The sequence below is a fragment of the Brachyistius frenatus genome, unplaced genomic scaffold, assembly GCF_029030835.1.
Source record: "Brachyistius frenatus isolate BFR_SWC_R1_liver_20210118 unplaced genomic scaffold, ASM2903083v1 Contig_71, whole genome shotgun sequence".
In the NCBI taxonomy this organism is placed as follows: domain Eukaryota; kingdom Metazoa; phylum Chordata; class Actinopteri; family Embiotocidae; genus Brachyistius; species Brachyistius frenatus.
The window spans coordinates 21,390-36,196 of NW_027210670.1; the positions used below are offsets into that span (position 1 = coordinate 21,390).

At 40.3% G+C, this 14,807-nt stretch overlaps 2 protein-coding genes across 4 annotated transcripts; one reads left to right on the forward strand and one right to left on the reverse strand.

The window, feature by feature from the left end:
• Window positions 1-164: 164 nt before the first annotated feature.
• mgst2 (microsomal glutathione S-transferase 2) lies at window positions 165-3,153 on the reverse strand. The gene is made up of 4 exons (XM_069707688.1): window positions 3,036-3,153; window positions 1,657-1,756; window positions 935-1,087; window positions 165-806 (listed from the first exon to the last, which is right to left on the reverse strand). The coding sequence occupies exons 1-4, from the start codon at window positions 3,094-3,096 to the stop codon at window positions 698-700; spliced, it is 423 nt and encodes a 140-aa protein (XP_069563789.1). The 5' UTR covers window positions 3,097-3,153; the 3' UTR covers window positions 165-697.
• A 2,270-nt stretch (window positions 3,154-5,423) lies between these two features.
• Window positions 5,424-14,807, forward strand: setd7 (SET domain containing 7, histone lysine methyltransferase). 3 transcript variants are annotated; one of them, XM_069707692.1, is made up of 8 exons: window positions 5,434-5,569; window positions 7,695-7,824; window positions 8,799-9,000; window positions 9,476-9,665; window positions 10,604-10,685; window positions 10,773-10,890; window positions 12,201-12,358; window positions 13,823-14,807. In XM_069707692.1, the coding sequence occupies exons 1-8, from the start codon at window positions 5,530-5,532 to the stop codon at window positions 14,013-14,015; spliced, it is 1,113 nt and encodes a 370-aa protein (XP_069563793.1). In that variant the 5' UTR covers window positions 5,434-5,529; the 3' UTR covers window positions 14,016-14,807. The 3 variants fall into 3 exon arrangements, with proteins under 3 accessions (XP_069563795.1, XP_069563793.1, XP_069563794.1); XM_069707693.1 differs by lacking the exon at window positions 5,434-5,569 and adding an exon at window positions 5,777-5,800; XM_069707694.1 differs by lacking the exons at window positions 10,604-10,685; window positions 10,773-10,890 and having other exon boundaries at window positions 5,424-5,569.

The following is a 14,807-nucleotide window of genomic DNA, read 5'->3' on the forward strand; positions in this document are numbered from 1 at the left end:
ACAGCACAATGTATGATACAAATGTTAATTTATCATGAAAAAATATCTTCAGTTATCCAAAATGTACATAACTTCAGAATGATACACATTTGTGTGTGTGTGTGTGTGTGTGTGTGTGTGTGTGTGTGTGTGTGTGTGTGTGTGTGTGTGTGTGTGTGTGTGTGTGTGTGTGTGTGTGTGTGTATATATATATAAATTGTAGCAAAACATCATTCCAGGATTTGCACAAACCTGAAAACCATCTGACTACAGCCACTATTAATGGGAATAGGAAAATGGTAATGATGTTTAGGATGCAGGATTTAGGATGTATAGGCCATGAACACCCAATATAGCCATTGGCACAACCATGTACATTAATACACTGTATTATGTGTCTATTTCCACTTTGTATGCAGGTACATTCACAACCTTAAAAGGAAAGATGATCTTTACATTTAGAGAGCCATCCAAAGGTTTTTGTTTCACTTTGCTAAATAAACCTCAAAGTTGTTTGGTTTCATATCACGTGAAGCCCACTTTGAGTGGAAAGACTCTGCATTATAATTATGGACATATAAATTGCATGACAAATGTGGCTTCATTTTGTCTTTATCTTGGCAGTGTAGATGATCCTTGGGATTGGACCAATGAACCCTCCTTTCATAGGACTACTATTATATTTATTGTTCTCCATAATTTGGTGGAGATGAAATCTTCAGATAGTAATGTAAAAATACTTGTGTAGTATTCCATGCACTATTCCAATCAAACCCAGGAGAGACAGTACGCCTAAGACAGCCAGAGACAGAAAGAATCCAGGTAACCTGCAAACCAGAAAACACTCAGTCAGCATTTTCATATTGTCGAAAGTCACACATAATACAATCCCTTCAAGTCAGTGTTCTCAGTTTGTTTTACGTTGAGGTGTTTGTTATTCAGCTCGATAAATTACCTTTTCTTGGTGCCTTTGACATATCCGTTGAAATATATCTGTCGGATGACGATGTACACGAGTCCTCCTGCAGCTGCAGCCACCTCACTGAAGAACATACCGCAGGTCCAGAGTGCCACCAGGAACACAGGGTAAAACTCCACACAGTTCTGACTGTGAAAAAACACCATTCATGTCATAACATCCTTAAGTTTGACTGTTGCTTTTCACAGAAATAACTTGTTGAATAGCTGAGATTTAAAACTGAAAGTCATTACTTCATTTATGCTGGTCACTTTGTTTCAAATAACTGATCTAATGTGTGGTTTAGCAGCACTTTAAGGTGCCTATAATACCGTATTAGAAGGACATTTGTATCTCACTTTATTATTATACAGAGTTTGACCATTTGAGAAATATTCCTATTCATCTTGTTGCTCAGAGTTAACTGGAAAAATTAATATCAGTCTCATAACTACCTGTTTATTAGGAAGCTGGCGCCTTATTACTGATTACAAGTATATCTTGAGATCCATGACAGCTCTGTAAACAAGCTGTCAATGCTGTGAGAAAAGAATTACTCATTTCAGAACAAAAGAAATGATCAAATATTTTCTGATCGTGCTTTTTCATAAGCAAGACTTGTCTCTTAATAAACATGTGTCATAACTCATCACCCAAAATCGATACACGATGTCTCACCCTAATGGTCATCTCATTATATCACTAGATTACAGTCTTACTGTGCGCGGAAAGTCCTCTCGAACTCTGGAGGTCCAGTGACAGCAGGAGGTAGGATCTTGTGGGCCATCCTCGACAATCCAACCCGCCGGGCCAGGTAGCCTGAGAGGACACAGTGAAGGTGGTGATCCAGTTTCTAAAAATTATTCATAGACGGTCGCGTCCACAAGATAGTCAAACCCCTTCCCTTTCCAAGCCACAAAGTTCACCAGCTGCCCAGCAAATTCACACCTTTGGAATAAATTCTCTGAGTTCAAGTCAACACGATTTGCTTGTACATGTGAGACCATCGAATTCACTCTGAAGCAGAGTGAAAGTTACTCTTTTCTAGGAGTTGATCTTTTAACACTTTTCAGGAGTTGAACCTGAACTGTTTGGGAGTTAAAACTTGACTCCCATGAAGTCATAATGAAGTTAAATTTTACTTTAACCTCGAGTTGTTTGAATGTGAACTCTTTCACAATGTTAACAGTCAACACTTAACCGTGTGTATTATTTCACATTCATGGAGTTAAAATTTCATCACACTAAAAAGGTTTTATGTAAGACTGACTACAAGATGACAACATATTCGTCACAAATTTATATTTAACAAATATATGCATTGTGATTATTTGCAGTGTTCAACAATTAATGCTGCATGAATACTTTGTGAAACAAGTTACAAACTAACCAATGTGATTGGTGTTACCGATGTTACGTTCCCACTATATTTATCATTATGTCTTCATTGAAATATTAATAAACAGCATGTTTTAACTCCCAAAATCCAACTCTTTGTTTAACTCCAGGATGTTCCCCTCCAGAAATGTGCTGTGTGCTAATCCCATCACTACCAGGCTGCTCTCATTAGCTACAGCGAAGCACGGTGGTGGTGGCATCATGCTTCTCAGCCGCATGGACAGGAAAAACCGAGGAGAACTGAGGGAATGATAAATACAGCCAAATACAGAAAACTCCTTGAAGAAACCCTTGCAGACTGCACCGACCTGAAACTGGGGCAGAGTTTCAGCTATCAGAACATCAGTGGCCCGAGGCATTCAGCCAAGAAAACAATGGAGTGGCTTCATGACCATCTCTGACTGCTTTCTCTATTTGAAATGAAATCAACAACACAAAAAGTAAAGGAGCCTGAATACTTTCTGAAGCAGCGCTGGGAATCCAAGCAGACTTTCTGTCTAGTACAGGCCTCTCCTTGTCGGAAAACAATTAAGATGAAAGCTCAGCTTCACTGAACGAATGAAAACAAAGAAGACCTCCCGAGTTTTTCTGTCAGACGTTGTACCCCTTGCCCAAAACGCCCCCACAGTAATAACCCTAACCTTAAACACATCTTTCACTGCTTCACAACTAAACCAGCATGCGGTCATGTTTGACTCACCCATATGCAGGGCAGACAGAAGGGAAACTGCAGCTAACAAAAAAGGGGAGTCAGAATCCATCGCTGTGCTGAAAATACTGTCCTCCTCGTAGTCTGCTTCTACCAAACTCTACTTTACATAACAAGCAGGAGGCACTTCCTGCAACTTCAGCACATCGCACTACAAGTGCTGTCACGTTTGTGCCCTCCCTCTGCACAGACATGAAGGCTTCTTAATAGCTGGACTAACCAGTTTGGCTACATGCATCAGATAAGGTCTTTTTTGTTGCAGTCTTGCAGCAGCAAAATTAAGGATTGCATAAAAATGAGCTTCTTGCTGCAATGTGTGCTTTTTCTTCAAACTGTTTATTGTTTCTACTTCGTGCCAATCACACTAAATTCAATGTTGGTATTGGGATGTAAACTGCATGCTAAAAAAAACATGAAGTACGGACAGATATTGCATGTAAAAATAAAAAAGAGAGATTTAGATTTCCACTCAATACAGCCACCTTTATTGGCACGAGGTTCCAAAAAATATTCTTTAAAAATAAAATAAAAAACATGATAACATAGATTAAAATCCTACAGGTACCAAAGACTGATGCCAGCTAGCTCTATTTTTACTCTGATAAAAACAAACAAACAAAACTATTTTAGGACGTTATACCCCACCTGTAAGGGAAACCTGAGCATTAAGGGACTCCCCTAACTCCCCACATGCAGATGTAGTCCGAAATAGAGTTGATTTATTAATTTAGACACAGGCAATATAAGTGTTGTGGAGAGTACAGCTAAAACAACAAATAACAATCTATTTAAAATTTGTAAAAACAATCTATAATGTGATTTTACAAATTTACCAACAATAAAATACAAGGACAGAATTTACAGGAAGCTTACCTTACCTCCCTTATACAAAGCAACTTAACGCACAGCACCACTCTCAGCCAGAAAGAGAGAACAAAATCAAAACATATCTCAGAAATACCACAGAAGAAATGCTATCACAGAATCTTATAACCCAGGGTCTAAAGCCTTTGGGCCTGCAGTGGTGTGCACAATTACCAAAATACAAACCCACTGCAAAAGCCAAGGGAAGATGGACAAATGATGACAACAAAGCAGGAAAAGGAAGGCCGCACTCATTCAGCAAGCTCTCCATGAGATGTACCCGCCACACCCTATAAAAAAGGAGAAAAAGGATTTAAAAACTTGACTAACTAAAAACTAAAATCGAGAGACAAGCAAGATTGAAACTGAAATCTGCTGAAAGCAAACCCAAGGTGAAAAAACACACACATTTTAGTGCAATATAGAAAGCTGCAGTTGAATTTTGATATGGTATGTTGAATTGTATATTTGTATAATTAGGACAGCACTGAGCAACATAACATTTGGAGGTTGTTTACTTGGTTTGAAGAATACAGTGACTCAACCTAAAGATTGTCAGAAAATGGTGGTTAGACACAGATTATTAAGGTTGAACATAAATTTTGGCACGTGGTTTCTCGTGGTCACATCCTTACACTCTCATCAGTGCACATTTGTGGGGTTGTATTGCAATGCTAATATTGTGTCAGTGGAGGCCCAATATGAATGTCTAAAGTTAACAATAACAACAAATCATAGATATTAAAAATATCATAATGTGTAAATATCATAAACAGGTGTAAAGGAAAAAGTCTCTAACTGTCAATAAGAAGCCACAAAGTCCATGCTGAGCAGAGGTGGATGGACGGGTCAAAAAAACATTCGACTTTACAGTCTGTTTCCATTTCAAACCAACGTTTTTATTTTTAATAATGTTAGTCTTTTATTGTAAGTAATACAAAATACTTAACATTTTGAATTCAATCCACGGTCTTCCCGGAGACGTAACTGCGTTTTCGTGTGCCTAAATGTAACCTATCATTCACCACAGCACGAGCACGGTATTACATGGTTCATCATTATTTTGTTCCAATTCAAACTGTGATTGTTGACTGGCTTGAGGACAAAAACACAGCAAAATAAAACAAGAACAAAATCACATATCATGAACTATTGCTCCTGACACAGGAAATCCTCTTATTGACGCCATATATCCCTACTGCGGGGATTATAACCTGGTTGTTAGTCATATCGCTTTACATTTATGATGTCTAAGTCTTCCACTCAATAAACTCAATATATCGCTCCACGGGGTCCAATTGTCAACCTCTTATTAAAATTGATACCACAGTATCAAACATGGTCTGATTTATAAAAAGTGAAAAGTGTTCATCAATAAGGGACTGCACATCATTTACCACCAATAGCAATGACGTCTGTAAGGAAAAAACGGACAGCTTTATATTCACTGACTTCAACCTAAATTGGCTACGTCGGGTATATCTGTGCAAGTCATTAGACAGTGAGAACCTCCCGGGTCATGTTTGGCTCGAAAGCCTTGCCAGGGGCCATTTGTTGCCGAGCCAAATGACGCCCTGCAGTCGAAGCGGTGGAGTGTGATCATCCAGCAGCCCCCTGCAGCATGGACAGCGATGATGAAAACCTGGAAGAGGTTGTGGAAGGTATGAAATGTGTCTGCTATTGTATTTACGCGCAGACGACGAAATTTGTGTTCATGGAGAACATTTCTCTGCCGTTGGAAGATTCTGATTTCAAAATCTCCACGAGTCAGTCGGCCGGTGGGTCGGTGGGCCGGTGGGTCGGTGGGCCGGTGGGCCCGCCCGGTACCTCGGAGCGCCGGGGACTTTATTGCACACAGGAATCCGCTTGCCAGCCGCGTGAGAGCGGTCTGGGTGAGTGTCTCGCTGCCAGCGTGGCTGGTGGAGATATTCGACCGGACAGGAAGTATAACAGGACCTGTTTCATGTTTCTTTGCTACACGCTACGATATTTATGACAATAAGCAACGCTGTAACTCATAAACAGGTGTGTTTTCATACTTTGACTCTCGGTTAGACTGACAATTTATTTCACCGGGCAAAGACGTTTTATTTATGTTACAAGAACCGGAATAATAAAACCGTGTTTTGTGGCTCTCACTGTGAGTATGAAAGCTACTAGACTCCGTTTGCTGCCTTCACACTACATCCGTTACATTAGCATGTGTTAACGGTCCTTCTCCGGAGAAACAAACCGAGGTTTGAACCTGCTCCACGAAGTTAGCCGGCGAGCGCCATCTTTGTTTTGATTTGTAAACAGAGCCGCGACTTGTGAGTAAAAATCGGACATAGTCGTCTTTTTGCCACTCTGTGGACGTAATATTACACCATCCTGATTCTTAAACGAGTCTTTGACTATTCTAGAAATACGTTTGGAACAATGGCGAGTGTTTAAAACGATCTTCTGGGAGTTTTGAACTTCGTTAGTTCATTTATTTTTAGAATAAACATAACGGTGAGCTCAGTGACCTTAATGTTGAATGTGAAACCGGAGGGACACGTGACAGTACGACGTCAAACCGCAAACATCTTTTACTGTTTGCGTTTCTATTCATTAACTAGCCGAGTTCAAAATCACCCGCTACTACATTAGTATTATCAGTAAATTTACTAAACGTCTCAAAGTACTCGTTGCAGTACTAATGAATTTGTACACATAACTTGACCACATTGTTAATACTGAATTGTAGATATCATGTTGCAGTTGATCTGCTCCAGGTGAAGCTAGTTTCAACGAAATCAGTCCAATGGTTCCAAACCTAGGGCTCAGGGACCTACAGAGGGTCAGAGGGATTGTGAGAGGAAAGAAAGAGAAGAGTTAAAATCCTAATCTGTAAAATAGCATGTCACTAACCATAGTTTTATAACATACATGTAATGGAAAGGAAACTGCAATATGTATTGCCAAAAGTTGGACATAACACTTTCTGACTTTCTTTCAGAAAAAACATTGAAGATTGACAAATCTGTAATTTTACATCAACAATGGATTAAATGATGTGTAATGTGGAAAGGAGTCAACCCACAGAGAACATGTATCTGACTATGCAGTTCCCTTCAGCTCTACAAAGCTTTTTAGCATCCTTTGGCTTATTATTTTCATTGAACAATTCACAATTTACTATTTGGGTTTGCCAGATAATTTTTCTAATTACAGAACCATAAAAGGAGAGTGAATATTGGACTAAAATTTGAGGTTTTACTAAAGAATGGTAATGCCTCCCTCTGGTTGATGTTAATAGACATTTAGTGAGTGGTGAATTATCAACACAAAGCTTTTCTACGCTAATGTATTGTGCATTTTTAGCTATGTGTTTTTGTAATTCAAAATATTGTGCATCTTTTTTAGCCATGTAAATACACAAGACAAGTATTTTGTCGATGTTAGCACTTACTACCAGAAGGAGGAACTTTAGTGAGGTCTTCCTCAGGAGTTTGGGTTTACTTATAAAGGGTTAATGATTTAAAGGCAGCCACAGAAACCTTTGGCATGCCTTTATTTATATACATGTTTCATTGAGGTCCTAAATGTTGTTAATTGAGTCTTGAATGATTGAAATTATTTCAGAATTTAATTATTGGGTGGGAACATGGTAGGGATCATGAGCTCCTAAAGGGGAATCCAATATAATCCAGATTATAGTTGTACATTGTACTCAACTGTTTGTGTGTGTGTGTGTGTGTGTGTGTGTGTGTGTGTGTGTGTGTGTGTGTGTGTGTGTGTGTGTGTGTGTGTGTGTGTCTTCAGGCCCTATGGATGAAGATGATCAGCCCCATGGTTTCTGTACAGTGACCTACTCGTCCAGTGATCGTTTTGAAGGACACTTCACGCACGGAGAGAAAAATGGCAAGGGCAAGTTCTTCTTCTTTGACGGAAGGTACTGTTAAGACGAGACAGATCCGATTATTTTGAGTCTTTTGTGCATTTCACCAAACTGAAGTAGAAAAAAGTAGTTTCTGCATTAATAAAGCATGCAAGCATGATCTGCAAAATTATGACAAGTAGTAGAAGGACAATCTGACATTCCTACAAATGATTTTTATATATTTAAAGAGTCTGACTTGATTTCCTGTCGTTCATTAAAATGCGTCTCAGGTGATCAGATCACAAGTGGACAGCTCTAAATACACGTGTAAATGCACCAGAGACGCGTTGAGAAGGTATCGTGATCCAGATGCTTAGACCACAATCTTAGGTTGTATGGGCTGTATACGGCCACTTCCTTTTAGCAGCGTGTACCCAAATGTTTCCTGGGCCACGGTGGACCACCGACTCAACTGACGTACTCTGTGTAAGCCGTGGAAATAATATCCATGAGAAACTAGAATTACTGCCTCCGTCGGCCGGTCAAGTCCAGACTCGTATAATATGGGCCGACGTACGGAAGGCTTTGAGGGAGTCCTTATATGGAACAGTGAAGTTGACCTTTTGGAAATAAAATGTCATCAATTCATATCAACACAATATTATAGACTCAGCGTCCAGAAAGAACATCGTATTGTAAATAAAAAGAATATATGTGTGTGCTAAAAACAGACCGCTTATGTTTGATAAGACCACAGCCATTTTTATTTTCAGTCACTTGAAATTTAAATAATTAAAAAAATAAAAAAATAAAAGTCTTTGCATAGTTTGTGAAGTATTGACTGAGCATCTCTCATGGCATCATTCAAAGCTACTGGAAGTCCCTGCTTGTTTGCTTTTCTGTAGTTCTTCACCCCTTGAGATGTTTGTGTAAAATCTTAATCCAATTAGCATCTGAATTCTTGATTTATGGCCACCCATGTGTTTTTGTGAGGTTGAATTTAATCTTAATTTTCTGCCCTCTCCTTTCTTTCGCCTCCCTTACAGCACCTTGGAGGGTTTCTATGTCGATGACGCTCTGCAGGGCCAGGGGGTGTACACGTATGAAGATGGGGGTGTCCTCAACGGGACGTATGTGGACGGCGACCTCAACGGGCCGGCGCAGGAGTTCGACGGAGAGGGCCACCTGGGGTTCAAGGGCCAGTACAAAGACAACAACCGCTGTGGGGAATGCTGGATCTACTACCCTGTGAGTCATCTCGGTGCTCGCTGCAACACACCGGCTACAGCCGGAGGTCCTTTTTCTATACTGAACTGAACAAAGCCGCCACACTGCTGTGATTTGAGACAGCATGCCGACCTTCCAGAATCGGAGGTCTGATGTGTAACACAACAGTGTCGGTGTCGAGTCCGGTGCCGTGACAACTCTCGGCATCTGTGTAAAAAGGAGAGCTGGATGGTTCTCTCTGTTACTTCCTCTCCTGCTTCTTAACAGCGGAACAACAATGCCCAACACATCCAGAGAATAATGGTGCAACGTTTATCTTAAATAGGCCGTTTAAAAAGATACTTATATTTACATGCAGTCACATGGTTTTGAAAGCCTTATGAAACATGATAAATTAAATAATTTAGAGAACATAGCAGAAGTAAACTAGAGTATGTGACCAGTGTTTGTTGACTGTGTGTATTGTGCATGCGGGTGTGTACTGTGGTGTGCCTAGGACGAGGGCTGCGTGTTTGGGGAGGTGAACGAGGAGGGGGAGATGACTGGTGACCTGGTAGCTTACATCTACCCAGACGGCCGCACGGCTCTCTACGGAAGCTTCGTGGACGGGGAGCTGATCGAGGCTCGCCTCGCCACCCTGATCTCCAACCAGACCGGAAGGCCACGCTTCGAAATCACTCCCGCCAGTGAGTAGTGATGTCATCTTTATGTTGGGAACATCTACACTAATACATTCTCTACATAAAATCCATAACTTTTGTCACGTTTGCATACTACTCGGGCATTTTTGAACCCCTAAAAACTTGAAAACACTGCTGTCTCGGTTTTAGTTTGAAAACTCGGGGGGGTTAATAAGACATGTCAATTAGACCAAGTTGTTTTTTTTCTGAGTATTCCTTTGAAACTGAGACAGAGATCAATTTAATCACCGCTTCTGATGTGTGATTGATTCAGATGATTTGCATCAGCCAATGTAATAATGCTTCCTCTTGGAGATGGTGCCCTAAAATTTGAATGCGTACAAAACTTAAGTGGAGTAAATCTGGGACAGGTGTATGTTGTTATAAGGGCTATATCTCCTAAAAAAAAATGCTGTCTATATCAATGTAACCCTACTAAATTAAAGGGGGGACTTGGCATTTTAATGCAGTATCCATTATTGTGTTTCAAAATTTGCTGAAGAAGCGAGCCTGAAGAAGAAAAACATAAATCTGGACTGTAGTCCAAAATAGGGTTTAAACTGTGGAGAGGCTGTTGTCTACACTTCCCATTTATTCTGCTTTCCTGCCTGTAAACACCAACTATTTCAAACTTCATACCACCTCATTCTTAGCAGGCTTAAAGAAAAAGCTTGTCCAGAGCCACAAAAACTAAACTGCACTTCATGTATAAAATCGGTGGAGTAAAGTAGTGAAGTTCAGTACATGGCACCACAGTGAAAATACAACATGACTTCACAGTCTTTATGTCAAAAGGGGCACATGATGTTACAACGAGAAAATCTAAATGAAACAGAGTGGGATCCTTACATACTTGAATGGGTCTCCAGTTAAAAACAACTGCACTTAACCTCGTGGCTCATTTGTGAAATCAGCCCTCTGTGTTTTTGACGTCTCTTTTTGAGGTCCTGTGTACTCGTACGATAAGTCCACGTCCACCTGTCTCGCCACCCACGCTCTGCTTCCTGACCCTTACGAGAGCCAAAGGTAAAGTTAGCCTCATGCAAACCTGTTCACTGACAGATGAAACGAGTCGTCACCGCACACTGTCAACATGTGGTCTTTCTGCGTCAGGGTGTTTGTGGCGGACTCTAGGATCAAAGGAGCAGGGCAGGGCCTGTTCGCCAAGACGCTCGCCGAGACCGACACTGTGATGGCTTTTTATAACGGAGTACGCATCACACACTCTGAGGTATGACACAGATTACCAAGAAATCAAAGCCATCATTAAGAGCTTTAGTGGTTGCGCAGAGTCCCTAAACTAATTTGAAAAATGAAAATTACACGTTAAATATGTGTACGGAATTTTATTTTTATATTGAATGAGATGTAACACCTGAACATCACATGTTGCAAATAAACTAATTGGTAGGAAAGCAAAGCTCAAAGTTGAAAAAGTCAGCTACAATGTCTGTAAAAAATGGGTCAAACTGACAGTTTAAATTGTAAACACTCAGATGCATTTGTCTTTTTTCGAAGCGCCTGCGATCATAAGCACCTTTTACAAAAGGCACATTTAGCCTGAACTCAGAGAGCATAGTATTGACACGATGAAAAACGTGTTTTTGTCTTTTAAGGAATTCTAAAATCGTTCATAGATACCAGAAAAACTTGTTTGTTTTTTTACATTAATGAATATTTCTCAAATATATGAAAACTGATATATTTCATGTTTGTACACAGCCAGCTGTAACTTCTCGTAGAGTGGCCTTGAATTAGTCAGAACAGTAGTCACTTCTCACGGCCGCGAGATGTAACTACGGTTGGTTATCATCCTGGGGTTGTTGGGGTTACTGAAGACGCTTCATCTGTCCCCGTGGACAGATGTGATTCTGGACAGACTTCAGACTTTTACAGCGTTCATCAGCTGTTGGAAGTTGCGGCACCTCTCTCCTCTCCTCCTGTCGCGTCCACAGCAACAGGCCAGAGTTTTCCACGAGAGTATGCATTGGTGAGATGTTCAGGCTTCCCAAGGTGGGGAATTTGTCCTGGAAAACTCCATATGCGTTTACAACCACAGGGTCCAGGCAGATATATGACATTCCCTCATCAGTCCAGACTTTTCTTGGGCCCTGTTAATTGGATGAGTGTGACTTGTATCATCGTCATGCTCCAATTCTGCTTTTAAATGATCTGATTGATGAATCACAAGAACAGTAACAGTGACGCAACACTGCCCATACCACATTGCTCTTTGTAATATTGAATCAGCAATCTGTTATTAAACAAATTGACAATATTGCATTCCTCAGACTGCCAGCTTATATGCATTTTTGTTGGAAACATCCAAAAAACAATACTTATTATCATGTTGACACCAGAACATTGTTCAAGACAAAGTAAGAAGTAAAGAGGAGAAAGTAAGCAGCATTTTACTGTTGAAGCTAATAGTTAAGTTTAGTTTTGGCTAGTCCATATTTTTTTAGGTCATTTTTGCAATGTCTGTACTAATTAAAAACATCTGTCTATTTTTTGTCGTCGTTGTTTACTTGGACTTCACAGGTGGACAGCCGAGACTGGGCGCTGAACGGAAACACAATCTCACTGGACGAAGACACTGTGATCGACGTCCCTCAGCCGTTCGACCAGACGGAGAAGTACTGCGCCTCGCTGGGTCACAAGGCGAACCACTCCTTCACCCCCAACTGCAAATACGACACGTGAGTACAAACAGTCAGGAGCAGAGCAGAGAGGGGAAGTCGATCACAGGGTTTAGGAACATGGAAATGCAACGTGTCTCCTTATTCAGTCCGGAAACAAGCCATTTCTTTTAAATTACTGGTCCGGCTCACATTTTGTACAAGTGAACTCAGAAGATATTTCCCATCATCCATAATTTGAAACTTTATTTTGTGACTTTTGCCGTTATCAGTTATGATACCATTGTCCTCGGGAACACGGTTATGTTGATGCGAAAAAGTCAGACGTCGGGGAAACGCAACAAACTTCAGGATCAACAGTCATACGATCACGTATAAATCAGCTGTTTTCTACTTTTGTGGAAAGTAAAACTTATAGTTTGGATTTTCTGATGTTGCTTGGTGCATTTTTTTCAGCCAGCCACTGCAAGCCCTGCGAACTTGTGGATTTGGGTTATAAGAATAAAACAGACATAAATTCATTTGAATGCATATATTTCCCCCCAAAAAAATTCTAGTCATTCTTCTTAAAAGAAAGCCTGCCTTTAACAAACTTATATTGCAGGCACTTTTTGTAGGCAGCCTCAAAATCATTGCAACAATAAGAAGAAGTTGATAACGACTAACACCATACTAGAACCATCAGGTATACTCGCCTTGCTTTTCCATCTGAGCTGACACCGGGTAAGAGCCCGGAAGCCACTCAGAAATGGAATTAATTCACACAGCTAAGATTCATTTTCCAATGGCGTTATCATGAAATGTCAACTGTCTGCATATAAAGTAATCAAATTAGCAATGTCACCACTGTCAAATTACAAATGGTGCACACATATTTGTCTTGAAACGTTCAGTGCTGGACGTTTGGTTTGGGATGAGACTTGTGTTTGATTCATCCTGTGATCCGAATGCAGCATTTTACTGTTGTTGCTGCATCAGCTGGAATTTGAACTACCGCATACATAAGTAGTAAGAGTGTCGTTTTTGGCCCAAAACCGCGGAGCTGAGGCAACACAGTGATTAACACGTCCCTCTCCCAACGCTTTTGAAATGTGTTGCTGCCACTAAATTCAAAATGAGTATATATTTTACATAGAACAATCAAATTTCTCCATTTCAGCATTTGATATGTTGTCTTTGGTCTATTTTCAATTAATTATGGGTTTACATGATTTGCAAATTATTGCATTTTATTTTATTTTCCTTTGACACAGCGTCCCAACTTTGTGGAAAGCGGGTTGTACGATCTGAATATTGATATGTTGCTTATTTCTCAATGGACATTTTTTATTTGATTTATTTTTTTTGCTTGATTTTTCAAAATACCATGACAAGACTTTTATTTTATTTGTTTGTTTTCTCCGCTGTACAAACATACCAAACTGTAACATAACATTTCTCGTGAGCAAAAGTGTTGTGAAATGATCATGATTGTGTTTCCTTTCTGAATTGTTTTGTTTGTGTGTGTCTGTCTGGTCTGTAAAGGTTCGTCCATCCACGTTTCGGGTTGATCAAGTCCATCCGAACCTTGAGGGCTGTGCAGAAAGACGAGGAGCTAACCGTCGCCTATGGTTACGATCACGAGCCAACAGGAAAGAACGGCCCGGAGGCTCCCAATTGGTATAAGCATGAGCTGCAGGTGTTCCAGCAGAGACAGGCAGCTCCCACTGGCCAATGAGAACAGATCAATGCCTCTGGACACGAAAGCAGCCCCCCCCCCTCCCCTCCCCCCTCTCTACCTGTCCTGCCACCTCCCAAGACTTCTGGAGCATCGTGACAACCTGCAGCTGCAAACCCCACCGTATATGTCTGAGAACTTACTGTGCTTTGTATGGTATTTGACTGGAATACTGGTTGACCAATTCAGTATTAATGGAGGCTTGGGCCACACAAGAACTATGCAAGAAGCCAAATGATATAAGAGGACACGCGTCTCTGGCCGGAGGTGCTGCTTGGTCCCTTTTTTTTTAATTTTTTTTTTTATCAGATATTTACACATTCATGGTTGGTGCTTTGAAATTAAGCATATGAATAGTTTTCACTGTCTGTATCTTCACTTATTTGTAGTTTTTGTGCAGCAGCTGCAGTTTCTGAAACAGGGTGTTCTTAGTTTTGAGTTTAACGTGATTATTTGTACCACACACACTCTAATCTGTGTAAAGTGTTTGACTCGCACTTCAATTGAATTAATTCAACTGGCCCAATGCACAAAGTTTAAATTAAGTTCAACTTTATAGGCCCGTTCACTTATCTTACAGAGTATTACAGTGACTAACTTATTTATAACATCTGAAGCTGTATTCCCTGAGCTTTGTAAAGATGATTTGTAACTTAAGGACTCTGGGAGAAAACAACGGAAGGTCTTCTACTACAGTAAAGGCCTGTGAGCTTGTTCCACTTTTCTAACCTAATTATCTGTGTTCATATGCTCTCAAAAATAAAAGTCCCAGATAAGGAAAAGTAATCCACA